Source organism: Gallus gallus, chromosome 20 (assembly GCF_016699485.2).
Source record: "Gallus gallus isolate bGalGal1 chromosome 20, bGalGal1.mat.broiler.GRCg7b, whole genome shotgun sequence".
In the NCBI taxonomy this organism is placed as follows: Eukaryota; Metazoa; Chordata; class Aves; order Galliformes; family Phasianidae; genus Gallus; species Gallus gallus.
This window is the reverse complement of record NC_052551.1, coordinates 11,015,460-11,028,673: the sequence shown is the minus strand read 5'-3', so window position 1 is coordinate 11,028,673 and position 13,214 is coordinate 11,015,460. Positions and strand designations below refer to the sequence as shown.

Genomic DNA, 13,214 nt, shown 5'->3' with positions numbered 1-13,214 from the left:
GGTTTGGATTTAGTTGCTCAGGAGGTCTTCAGAACTGTTCTGTCTGTAGTGCTGTTGCTGCCTGGTAAGGCTTCTGCAGGGTGTTATGAATCACACGGCGCAGCCTGGATGGCCTCAGGGCATGGGGGGAGATGGCTGCAGCTGGTGATGGCCTCTCCCCAACGCTCTGCTTACGTGGCACTCCTTGAGAACGTGTACATACACAGTAGTTCTGCTTCTAGCAGCTATGTTGATCAGGTGCAATCTATTTGTAAGAGGATTCTGGGCACATCTGGAGGCATTGCCTGCAGAGCAGAAGAAGCAGAGGTGCTGGGCTGGGTGTTCTTCCCATGCACGTTGCATGTACCGGGTGCTGACCCAAAGCTCTTGCCCTGGCACAGCTTCAGCCTGCTGGCATCTCACACTGCTGGGGGAACCCACTCAAAAATAGCTGCAGACTTCCCAGGTATGAGCAATTGGAGCGATGCTGTTTGTGGCAGTGACACTCTGTATCTCGTTATTTGTATCCTCTCTGTATCCACGCAGGAACGATAGAAACAGATTTGTGTCCGTCCTGTTACTTTGTGAATGTCCGTTCTTGAAGCCTGCTGCAGGTGGGGCAGCGCCTCCACAGCTGTGTTTGGCCGGTGAAGGGAGCAGCCGCTTTGTGCTGTCAGACTCCTAACAGTGGGAGGGAAGAAGTCAGCCCATCACCCACCCGCAGATCATCCTACTCCCCTGGATGTAGTCTGCCTTGTGAAATGCTCCGTAGTGTTTGTTTATAGGGATTCCTGCCCTTTACGTTGGCAGGGATAACCTGTCCTCGCGGGGCAGCGGCTGCGGGGGGGAGCTGTGCCATCACCGACGACCTTATGGGGCCACTGTGAATATGTCTGAATAACAAACAGCCTGGCAGGGCAGAGCGGCTGAGAGGAATGTGAGCACTTCTGCACCATGGCTCCTAACAAAAGAATGCACTGGGGACTCTGTGCTTCTTGGAGCGTGAAGTGCACAGGGCTTGCACGTGTGAGAGCTGATATGTGCATGTGTGCGCCGAATATGGCATGTGTACATTGAGGGAAACCTGGCACGTGTAGACCCAAATGAGGCACAAATATGGATAGGGAGGAGTGATGGTGTGAGGACTCTGAGCTGTGTGCATGAAATATGAGTGAGCCCTTGTGTGCAGATGTGTTTGTATACACTGCCTGACACGCTGTGCACAAACCAGGAGTAGGCAGCGCTGAATGGTGCCTGGCACTTCCTTGGGTCAGCAGCCCTGTGCTTCTCAGTGTTTGTCTGCACAGGGAACTGCAGGACTGACGGTGTGGCTCCTTGGATGCTGCAGGGAACCGACCTGCCCTGTAGGTGCAGTCACTGTAGGGAAATGGCAAGGGCAAGGAAGGGCTATGGCGATATTTGCTGGCTGTCCCTTCTCTGGGCTGCTCGGGCTGTTTGGTGCCCCGCAGGGTGCTGTGCAGGGCATGGTCCAGGCAGCTGCTCGGTGCCCTTCCCTGGGAAGCGGATTGCTATACCTGGTAGCTCATGTGTGATCCAGGACTGAGCCCCCCCTTTCTGTCCGTCTTTTCCCTCTGCTATTTAGAGTAACAGATGGCAAGAGATTAACTCCTCCAACCAGTGACGATGAGCAAGTTTCATGCCTGGCGGGTCTTGCGGAGCTCTGGTGGGAGCTCAGGGTGTTGGTGGAGGGAGGGATGGGTGCTGCATGCCTATCCCCCACCCTTATCAAGTTCCCTCTCATCAAGTGCTCTCGTATTTTCATCCTCACCACCTCATGAGTGGTTGAAGTTTACTCCCGAGGCCTTTCTTTTTTAAAAAGTTTGCTTTAAAGTCATCCAGGTGATGAGCCCTTGAACAGCTGCCTTTCTCCAAGCCCGTTGGCAGAGAAGTGAGGTGCCAGGAACACAGGACTGGTGGCAGGAGCTGGAGAGCCAGCAGCTCCCACAGGCAGAGCTCTGCCAGCTTCCCTCCAGCAGGACCAGTGGGGTCGGGCACTGCAGTGGGACACCCCAAGGCAGGGTGGGGGGGAGGTACCAACTGAGGGCGCAGGGGCAGTGGGAGACACGGAGCCCTGCTCTTGCATCGGCACTGACACTTGGCCTTTTCCAGGCTTCCGGGGATGCTGCTGGCTGCCCTACACCTCTCTGCATGAGCTGGCAGAGGATGGAAGCGACCGGCATCGGCTGGGCCAAGGATCCTTCGCCGGGTGCTGGGATATCACCCCCCTGAAGACGGGATTTACAAATGGGCTCATGAGCAGAGCGTGCAACACAGACCCCTGTGCTGCTGGACCCCTCATGCAGTGCTGCGGGGCTGCCATGGGACAAACAGAGGCTGCCTGCAGCACCTCATCCACTTAACTCCCGTGAACCTTTCTATGGAGAAGCTGTGCTGTGCTCCCTGCGGATGCTGGTCCAGGGCTGCGTTGCGTCATGCATGGCTGTGGAGCTGCCTGCCTGCAGCGTGGGCACTGAGCTGTGTGTGACCCCACTCTCGGGCACGACTGCTGCAGCTGATCCCGGAGCCGTGCAACCCCGTCCTCAAGGACAAATGCCAGCTGCCAGACTCTTCTCTGGAGATGCAGGAGCAGCCTGCAAGGCACCAGTGCTGACTGCTCTTGAGCTAGCAGCAGGCGGCCCGGGACACCTGTAGTTGCAGACGAGACTTCAGCCAGCTGGAGCAAGAGGTGTCCAGCTGCAGGATGTGGCATGCTGCAGGGATGGGAACACTGCAGTGACCAGTGAGTCCTACGCTGCTGATGTTGACTTTACTCCTCCTCATCCCATAAGGATGCCAGTTGCCTGTCCAAAATCTGCAGCTCATGCAGCCTCCTAGAGTGCAATGGCAAAGGGTCTGCAGGGCTGCTGCTGGACCATGCTGTTGCTGCTCTGTGCCATCCAGGAGCTGGGGGCCTGGGCCATGCACACCGCGACAGAGAGTCCTGGCCTGGGGCAGCCGGGGGATCCCACACTGCTGGCCAGCGGGCGAGTGAAGCGTGGCTGGGTCTGGAACCAGTTCTTTGTGGTGGAGGAGTACACAGGCACAGAGCCACTGTACGTGGGGAAGGTAAGGCAACCCTGAGTCTCCCTGGGGCTGGCCGAGCCTGCACAGAGCAGGGTGTGTTGCAGCATGGCTGAGCCTGGTGAGGTGAAAGAGGCACTGTTAGAGCAGCAGCCAGGGTATGGACTGGGATGGCAGGAGCCTGGCTCTTTCCTGGGTGGGTTTAATGTTCTCCCATAGACCTAGGGCAGGAGCACACCCAAATCCACATCTGTCGTCTCCCACTTATGTGCAAAGTTCTCACGAGTGTGAGGAGGGATGCAGTGCTGGGTATCATGAAGGCAGCAGGGCAAGCTCAGCCCCATCTCTGAGAGGTCAGGCCAGTGGAGTGAGCACCTGCTTACTCTACTCTGTTTTGTCTGCATGCTGCAGTGCTGATGGAGCACCCAGGGCCTTCCTGCCCCAGAGGCTGCTGCAGACAGCACAGCCTTGACCTGCTCAGGATGGTCAGATCCCTGTTCTGTAGCCCTGTCAGCATGGGGATGGTGTGCTGGGTGCATTTCCTCACCCCTCCACGGGGCTTCCTGCTGGTCCTGGAAGGACTGTGCTGTTGGACCTGTGAGCTACAGCTGTTTCCGTGATAATCATCTGAGCAGACCAGGGCTGGCAGAGTGGATGACCTACTGTGGTCATGGCACGGAAATCCTGTGGCCAGGGTGAGGTTGGTGTGGGGCTGAGGCATCTCAGGCTGACCTGCATACCGCAGTGCAGAAGGCTCTCAGTGCAGGTGTGTGTAGGGGCTCTGAGGGCCAGCACTGGGGACACAGCTCACCAGAGGTGTGCCCAGCATGCAGGTGCTGTGGGGCACTGTCTGGGATCTGCACTGTGCCACCTCACTGACCCCAGTGCCAGTCCTGCTGGGATGGGCACACACAGTGGCCCTGGCATCCTGAGGCCATCTGCCTTGGGGTTGCTGTGCTTTATCCTTCTCTGAGAGCTGTGCAGAGGGTGCCCCATGGTTCCCAGTGCTGGAAGGATGTCATCTGTGCACCGATGAAAGAGCAGCGCTGGCTGCTGAGCCCAGCCCAGGGGAGAGCTGCTCCTATGGCGGCATGGGATCTCCCCAAAAGAAAACGCCCAAGCAAGAGCTCATGCAGCAGGGCTGTCTGATGGCTTTGGCTGTCGGGTTATGAGTCTGGAGGAGGCTTGAAAATGGGCTTTCTGGCTGGAGGCCAGGTGGAATTTCAGCCGTGATTTGTGTCCATTTCAGCAGACACTCGAAAGCCGCACTCCTCCGCCGCGACGCTCGATGCGGTTACAGTTAATTCACAGCTCCCCTGGGAGGTGACTCGAAGCATCAGGCCCTGTCAAACTCCAGAGGTAGCCTAGCAACAGCCTCATCTCCAAAATGAACCCGGGAACCTAAAACTAACCCATTTTACAGCCCCTTTCACATCATTCAGCGCATCGCCCATCCTGCTTAGAACGAGCAGCCGGGCTGCGCTGAGAACTATTCCCTTTTGGTGACGCTCCCTGGGGCTGAAGGCAGCCAGAGCCCACAGCTGGGAGACATGGATGCCCACCGGGGAGGCCGTGCTGGGAGCTCACGGTGCCCATGGGGTGCGCCCTCCATGGATGCTCCTCACACACCTCCGTGTGCTCTTCCAAAGGCCGATACCATTTCTGAAATCTGGGTTCTCCAGCTAATCCTTCCTCTGAGCTGTAATTTCCCCCGAGGCCGCTGTCAGTTTGATGTGGATTTCTTTGTTTTATTATTTTTTTTTTTAAATAGAATTATGGGGTCAGCACTAGTTACAAACTTCTGCATGTGGACAGATCTATTTTAGATAGAGGAGAGGATTAAAGGGGGGAAAAAAGCAGATTTAATTAAGTTGCTAATATTTAAAGAAAATTGATGAACTCGGGCTTTATGAGTTGGAGCAAACAAAGTGCGCCTTTATTACGGGCTAGTTTTTATTTGATTTTCTTTCTTTTCCAGCCCCAGAGTCATTTTTTATTTGTGTATCTGTGCTTTCTGTTTAATCGCCTTTAATAAGGAATGTGCACCTCTGTTCACATTTAATTTCGATTTAATTATTAGCAAGTAATTAATGGCTCTGTGAAATTCCTGGGTTTGTCTCTTTGAGATGAAGGAATTGTTTCCCATAGAACAAACAGGAGCAATCAGACCCGTTGGTGCACTGGTGGCTGTGGCACTGCCGTCCCTGTGCTGAGCATGGGGGGGTTCCCTTGGAGTGGGCCCACAGCACAGCCCAGAGCTCCCAGGAGAGGTGCAGCGGTGCCGTGGGAGCGCCCCGGGATCCGCTCTGCAGCATTCCCCCGATGTCTGTAGTCAGTTTTCCAGCCCTCCCCCATTAGTTGTTGTTTAGCCAAGCAGCACAGATTTAGGTCTTTTAATCTTCCCTTGTAAATCAATCTGTACGGCCCCTTGAGCCCGAGCTCCATTTTTCTTCCTTGCTCTCCAGTTTGCGGGGATGCTGGTGTCTGCTCCGAGCAGTCGGCGGTGAGCAAATATGTAAAGAGGATGTGGTGGGAGCTCAGCGTGGTGCTGGGTGGTTGATCTCTGCCCTAATTATTAATCACCTGCCTGGTGTTCAGCAGGAAAGCACAGCTTTCTGCTACCTGCGCTGAGCAGAGCAGGTGCAACTTTGTCAGAAAAGCTCAATTGCTAACGGGGTAATCATGAACTTCAGGGATATTAATAACATGGAGGGGGTGGTGAAACCCCACAGCCGGAGATGTGTGTGGGTTTCTAGGGCAGGATGCTCTGCACACCGTCCCCAAGGGTGCTCTGATCCCTGTGGGGCTGTGATTGGATGGTGTGGGGCTCCCATTGGCACTGTGGGACCCCCGTTGGCACTGGAAGACCCCTATTGGTACTGTGGGATTTCCATTGGCACTGGAAGACCCCTGTTGGTACTGTAGGACCCCCATTGGCACTGGAAGACCCCTTTTGGCCCTGTGGGACCCCCATTGGCACTGCAGGGCTCACAGCCATGCTCTAAGCAAAGGTCTGAGTGCTGGGGGGGGCTGGGGAGCTGCTTCAGATGGGAAGTAATATAGTAATGTATGAAATGCATTGAGTTGTCCAATGTGGAGGCACCTCACTGATGAAATAAATATATAAACTGTATCTAACAAGACAAATATAATGAAGGCATCATATATATAAAAAAAAAGAAAAAAGAAAAAAAGAAAAGAAAAGAAAAAAGAGGCAGCTCCGGTATAAATTCTTGCTGGTAGAGCTGTGTGTCTGAAAGGTGGATTATAGAACTGCAGTTTGGAAGATTGAATGGCCCATAAACATTTTCATATTTCATTAGCCGATTAATGGACAGCTTTTTTTCTTCTTCTTTTTTTTTTTCTCTCTTTTTTTGAGTTGGTGGGAGAACTTTGCTGATTCTAAGCAGAAATTGCAGGGAGCAAATGAAGACGGCTGATGAAACCTTGCGGGTCCCCGTCCTGTTATGGATTGTCCCAATTAACGCCCGTGCTGCTCTCTGTCAAGATGCATTCTGCCTGTCCGGTTACTGTTAATAGATTTCTCATAAGTGGCTAGATTGTAAAAACCTCATAACTCAGCTTAATGCCACCAATAAAATTATCTCTGGACGTCTGGCCTGGATTCCAGTCAGCTCCCGGTCCAGGAGGAGCTTCTGTTTACCCTTTCTTTTCCTAATATCAAACGTTGTCTTAATTAGAAAATGAAACGGAGACTGGCTACAAAAAGCACCTTCCCCAGGGTCTGTTTTTCATTCAGCACAGCCCGTCTCGCCTCATTTCACCGCAGGCTTTGCCCAGGAGCGATGTCTGGCAGTGTCAGCTCTGCCATGGGGCTCCCTAACCCCAACCTGAGCTGCATTCATACCCTGTTTGCTGCACAGCCTGGGAGAAACGGCCCCGCATTGGATCCTGAGTCCTTGCCATGGGGTAACCTCTTCTTAGGGGGCTGTTGGTGAGTTGTCCTTCCCATACATCTCTGGCAAGGTCTGCCGCTTGCTTTGTGGTGTGGGTGGGTACTGGCAGTGTTTGGGACCTGCAAAGCTCACAGTGGCAAAGGCGGAACTGATGGTGCTGTGCGTTGTGCCCTTCCATGTGCAGCATCCCTGTGCTGCTCCGTGTTCGGGTGGAGGCAGAGGGAGCGGACACAGAGCTCCTCATCCCAGCCCGCTCCTACCCTCTGCTCTTTCCCTGGCAGATCCATTCGGACTCGGATGAGGGGGACGGCTCCATCAAGTACACCATCTCCGGGGAGGGCGCGGGGACCATCTTCCTCATCGATGAGATCACAGGTGACATCCACGCCACCGAACGCCTGGACCGGGAGCAGAAAACCTTCTACACACTGAGGGCTCAGGCCCGTGACAGGCAGACTGACCAGCTGCTGGAACCCGAGTCTGAGTTCATCATCAAGGTGCAGGACATCAACGACAGCGAGCCACGCTTCCTGGAGGGGCCCTACATCGGCAGCGTGGCCGAGCTGTCCCCCATTGGTAGGTGTTCTGGTGGGTGAGAAGCCTCCATCTCTGCCACTAAACCTTGAGCCTGCCGTACACCACAGACCAGGCTGCAAATCGTAGGGATTCCCGCTGAGACCAGAGCTGAGGAACTGAGAGGGACAAATAAATAAGGTAGCTTAAGGAAAAACAAGTGAATAAATCCTCTGAGCTGATTGCCAGCCCGTGGCTGTGCGCTCAGCCCCAGCCCTAAGCTGTGCCCTGGGGATGGGTCAGGGAGGTGCCAGATGCCCGCTGTGCCTCAGCCCTGACTTTGTTCAGCCTTCAGCTCCCAGGCGCTGTGGGTAGGGGTAGGAATGAGCCCTTATGTGCCAAGAAGCCCATGGCTACCTGTGCTCTGGATTAGCCCAAGCACTGTCTGTCCCCGTGTGCCTCAGCGCCTGCTCTCACTGCCCCCTGCCGCCCTCAGAGCCCTGTGACTGCCTGTCCATCCCTTTCAGCATCCCTGGGCAGTTCTGCTGCCCCCTCTTGCCCACTTTCTGGCTTCCCTCCAAGAGGCCCAGCATTGCTGAGGTCAGGGAATTCATGCCCAATGCAATAGAAGTGGTTTCCTCCACACTACCACTGCCCTGCCCCCCTCAACCCACCCACTGCCCATCAGCCTGGTGCTGTGCTGAGCTGCAGGTGGATGTGTACCATGAGTATCCATCACCAGGGGTGGCAGCGGGGCAGTGAGCTGCACCCCCCTGCATGCTGGGAGGGACACGGGGAGAGGATGCAGCACTGCTTGAGATGGCGGTGGCTGCAGATGTGCAGGAGCTGCTGCCTGGGTTCCTGTTGGCAGATGGGGAGCAGACTCTTCCAAAGCACCCCAGGCTTTCCATCCTCTTCCATTTACCTGCACTAATCCTCTCCTGAGTCAGATGGTGACCCCTTGAACTGCAGCCGCGTGCTCCTGGAGCAATGAAAAGCAGCACGTGGGCAGCAGAGCAGGAGGCATCCCATTCCCAAGGGGAAGAAACAAATTAATCTATTTTGCTTGAACTACTTTTAAAAAGCAAAGAATCCTCAACTCTGAGTATTAGACAAGGATCCCAATTCTTTACAAAACGCTAACAATTATGGAGCAGCCTGATCACAGACTGATGTGAACAAGACATATCAAAGGAGACAGTTTCTATGCGAAATTGGAGATCAGAGCGAGAAAGAATCACGGTTTCACAACATGAAAGGAGGCGATTCCTGCAAATTAAAATACTCAGAAGTTAAAAGTAAAGAGAAGTGCTGTGAACGGTGTGGGATGTGCTTCCAAGCTGCATGCTCGAAGAGGGGGAGCTGGAGCTGAGAGCTCACTGGGCTGAAGTCTGTCTGCCTGCAGCAGCCTCTGAGCCCTCTGCAGCCTGGCCAGCCCAGGAGGTGGAAGGGCTCCTCTGCAGCAGCCCAGCTAACAAGCAGGGATTGTTTCACACAGCACCTTCTCGTGATGCTGCTGTAAGCTCCTCCACTGGGCACGGAGCTGCAGAGAACACGTCTTGCTGCTGTTCTGGGTGTGGATGAAGGCAACCCCCTGGAGTGGCAAAGCAGGGTCAGGAAGGCTGGGCAGCTGGAATTGGTTGTGATCAAAAGGTTAAAGGCTGGGGACCTGCTGGCAGTGCTCGTCCATTGCTCCGTTTTCCTGGATGACAAATGTCCCTGAATCAGCTGTGCCCTGCTGGGATGGGTCAGCCCCAGGGAGCAGGGCTGCTCTCCATCTCAGGTGTGGTTTGCAGGGAGCTGCTCTTCATTGCCCATCTCTGCTGCTCTGCAGCCCAACCTAAGAAGTGAAGGGTGACCTCTTCTTGCTCTTCCAGACCTCCGTGGGGCTCATGATGAGGCTGGCCATGTGGGTGGCTTTTCTCTCACCAGTGGCAGCAATCAGCTGCAGCTCCCCACTCCCCACCAGAAGCACAGTCCCAGCTCCCAGAGGTGGGTCCCCTCCTGGAGCATAAGGAGAAGTAAAACAAATATGGTCAGATCCGCTCTGTGACAGCAGGAACAGATCAAAGGACGTTATTTGCATAATGAAGGAGTACTAATTGGGAGGGAAAGTCATTTGACTTCCTGGTGCCTAAGAGGGAATAACAAATAATGAGGGAATTGCACAAACTCCCGCACGGTGGCTGGGAGCGCTCACATTGGCCCCGTGCTCTGTTCCTGCACAGAGCTCAGCCCTGAGGCTGCAGCCCCTGCTGGGTGCCCACCCCAGTGCCCGTCACCCCCCAGAGGGCTGAGCTGAGCCGAGTCAGTCTTGAAGGAGGAGACCCGGAGCCACAGAGGAGGTAGGATGGACCCAACCGACTGCTGGGAACGGCAGGAGTTTCACCTTGTAACAGGAGATGCTAAAATTAGCTGTGTTCTCCCTGAGCTCCCTGGGGTCTGCTTAACAGCTGTCTGCCGCACACAGGCATGAGCCCAAATCCACACTGCCTCCTGCAAGACATCTCTGCTGCACAGAGCAGGTTGCATAGCCCAGAGCTGGCTTTTGGGCTGGGGAGCACGCAGAGCGCCTGGTAGCTGGCATGGTGGTAAATGTGGATCCTTCCGTCAGAACAGCTCTTCTCCCTTGGTGCATTTTGCTTTCATTTCTCTGTGTAGCACCAAGATTAGAGACGATTTGGCTGTGCAGACAGGAGCTTGGGGTCAAACCCTGGCTCCATCGCAAAGCTGGCTGAATGCAAAACTGATTACTGTGAAGTGAAATTGTTTAATCTCCACACTAGAAGCAGAGGAAAAGACTTTGTTTAACGTGCAGCCAGAACACTTGCAGGCAGTCTGATGGGTTTTTCTTAATAGAAAATGCTCAAAACGCTCGTGTGCATCTGGCAGCGGCTGGGGCAGCAAGTGGGCATGGGCTGAGGATTGCACTGCACTGAAAGCTGTGGATGGTATTGTTGGTAGAATCAGGGTTTTCCCTCCTGTAGCCTCCAGGTCACTCAGATGGAACTGCTGCTCTCTGGCATCCATCCAGAATGCATGGCTCTGCAGGATGAGGTGCTTACCGCAGGGTCAGAAAACTGATATCATATGTGCTGTGCCTGGAGAACAGGGCTGGGAGCAGCATCCATGGGTTTGGCCCTCCAGGAGGCTGCTGCTGGACTTGGACCCTCACAGATCTTGTCCTCTCTCAGGGCTGTCTGTAGGTGGGATTAGCAGCTTCTTTCTCATTTCTGTCGCCTTTGGGAACCTCAACTCCTTTGTTTCTGAGGCCGTTCTCATGTCCTGGGTCCTGCTTCTGTCAAATTGAACATGATGTCAAATTAAAGCCATCTCAGGGACAGCTGGAGTGAAGCACCCAGTTTAGTGAGGCAGCGTTGGAAATCAATAACTTAATTGCAGACATTTGATGGACTTTTATCCAATTTATGGTCCTTCTGCCCTGCTACGTGTGGAGCATGACGACACGGCATGGTGCCTGGCTCTGGGCAGGCAATAGCTCTTCCTCCCCTGCAGCTGCCCTAAAATGTGAGCTGACTGCTGGGAGCAAAGCTACCTGCTGATCCAGAGAGCGTGTCCTACCCTGGGGTGGCTCACAGTCCCATCCTCCTGTTGCTCCGTGGGACAAAAGGGGCCGTGTTGCTGGATGTCCTCTGGATATGCTCTAAGAGATCCACATCTCTCCTGTTTTTGTTCTCATCCCTGCTGCAGGCACCTCTGTGATGCAGGTGATGGCCTCCGATGCCGACGACCCCACATACGGGAGCAGTGCCCGCATCGTCTACAGCGTGCTGGAGGGCGAGCAGCACTTCACCGTGGACAGTAAAACGGGTGAGCAGCACCCAGGGAGCTGCAGGGGACCTCACCCTGGGGGTACAACGCATGTCTGCGCTGTGAGCAGCAGGCTGAGAGTCGGTATGGGCAGCAGTGCTGGGGGGGGACTGCAGCTGCCAGACCTGCACCCCCCCCACCTGCACCAACTGCACAGCGGGTGCACCCACGGGCATGTAAAATCTGGGAAAGGTTTAAGTACTACCAGAGGGGCCTTACCAAAGGCCACGTTGTTATCGCTGGGGCTTTGATTAAAGGTAACACTTCAAATTAAGGAGCGGTTTATAAATGCTCTATTAATATTTAATGAAAGAACAGTGGAAGCTGCTCCGTTCCTTAATAACTTATAATAGAGCCCGTTGTAAAATGCATCTCTAATAAATCCCTAGCAGATGATGCTCTGACATACTGGTTAGAGTAGACCATAACCAGGAGATGTTGGGGTATATATTCTCCTTGCCTCCCAGGAGTGTGACTCTCATTACCCTTAATGGGAACCTTGCAAGCTTTCTAAGGAGGGAAGACACTCAAATGCTAATAAGAGATATTTAAGGTACAAAGCATGCAGTAAAGTACCTTCAGTTTAATGAAAAATTGTCGAAAGACGAGAGCACCGAGCAGCTGCAGCTCTGGTTGGAAAGCTGGGCTGCAAAGTGCCCCCACCCTATAGCTGAACCAAAGGGAACCTTGGTGAGATCCGCCCCGGCTGTCTTCTCTCCCACATTTGCTTGGTTTTCTTTTATTTGCATGGAGACAACGAGCTAAACACTGCAAACTCAAGTGTGTGTGGGATCCTGATAGTCTGAGACAGCTTTGTGTGAGTGGAGGCTGAGAACGGGGCTGCTGGAATGGAGAGGGACCACTGGGAGCAAAACGCACAAGCCGGGACGTGCAGAGGCTCAGCTCCCTGCAACAACATTAATGCTGCCGTATTAAGGCATAAAGTAAAATGCGCCCTGTGGGACTGTGGTGAGAATTAATGTCACTCCAGGAGTCCAAGCTTCTGGATTCCTTGACTTTTTGTGTCTTAATTCTCAAGCTGGCTGTTCATACACTGGCTGTTTCATACACCGCCGGGGTTGATTTACGGTTCTGCTTGCGATTCGTAAGAGCAAAACTGCTGACAGTCTGCAGCAGCCATGCTCAGCTCCATGGCAGCACAGCCGTGTGCCCCTCTGCCAGCAGTGCCGTGTGTGGCTGTGCTGCTGGAGGAGGCAGGGACAGGGCTGGCCATGTGTGATCTCTGCGTCTGCCTTTGGCACCAGCCAGGAGCTGGAGCATCCCCCTGCTGAACCCCATCCTGCTTCCCCTCCGAACTTGAAAAGGTTTTATTGCTCCAATGGGAGTCCTGCCCTGCCCGCTATGGGTGGCCAGGCTTCTTCCCTGAGCATAAGATTTAATTATCCGTAGCAGAAGCATCACTCTTCAAAGCCACCATTGTTATTAATGGCCATAAAAAGAACCATAAAAACCTGGAATGTTACATTTCTCATAATATACGATAATGAAGAGCAATTTGTTTTCCCTGTTTGGTTTCGACCTCCTTCTCCACTTTTCCTTGCAGGTCCACAAACACCCGTATTTCCTTCTGCCCTGCCTAAGCTGGCACTGCTGCCTGAATAGCTATGGGTGATCCAGGGGGCAACCAGCCCACAGCAGGGGGTTGGAGCTGGCTGGTCTTTAAAGTCCCCTCCAACCTAAGCCATTCTATGACTCCTTCCAGCTCCAGTTTTCTTCTTCTTTGTCTTTGCATTGTGCTTCATACTGAGGGTGTTGTGTGCATGGGGATGATTTGCACACTTGGATACAGGATGCAAACTGTGTATGTTGCTCGGTTTGTCTCCTGTTCCTGGGTGTTACCAGCGTTAGCATTCAGCAGGTGTGTTGGATTTGACAGAGCTTTCAAAGGCAGGACCTAACCTGCCAGTATGC

General features: G+C 53.9%; 1 protein-coding gene across 1 annotated transcript in view; it reads left to right on the top strand.

Annotated features, from left to right (window-relative positions):
- The window catches only part of CDH22 (cadherin 22), a 57,626-nt gene that overhangs the window by 18,973 nt on the left and 25,439 nt on the right, over positions 1-13,214 (top strand). Inside the window, exons 2-4 of the mRNA XM_417477.7 lie at positions 2,110-3,066; positions 7,220-7,514; positions 11,163-11,282. Coding sequence (XP_417477.3) covers positions 2,842-3,066; positions 7,220-7,514; positions 11,163-11,282 — 640 coding nt within the window. The 5' untranslated portion in view covers positions 2,110-2,841. The remainder of the gene's footprint in view (positions 1-2,109; positions 3,067-7,219; positions 7,515-11,162; positions 11,283-13,214) is intronic.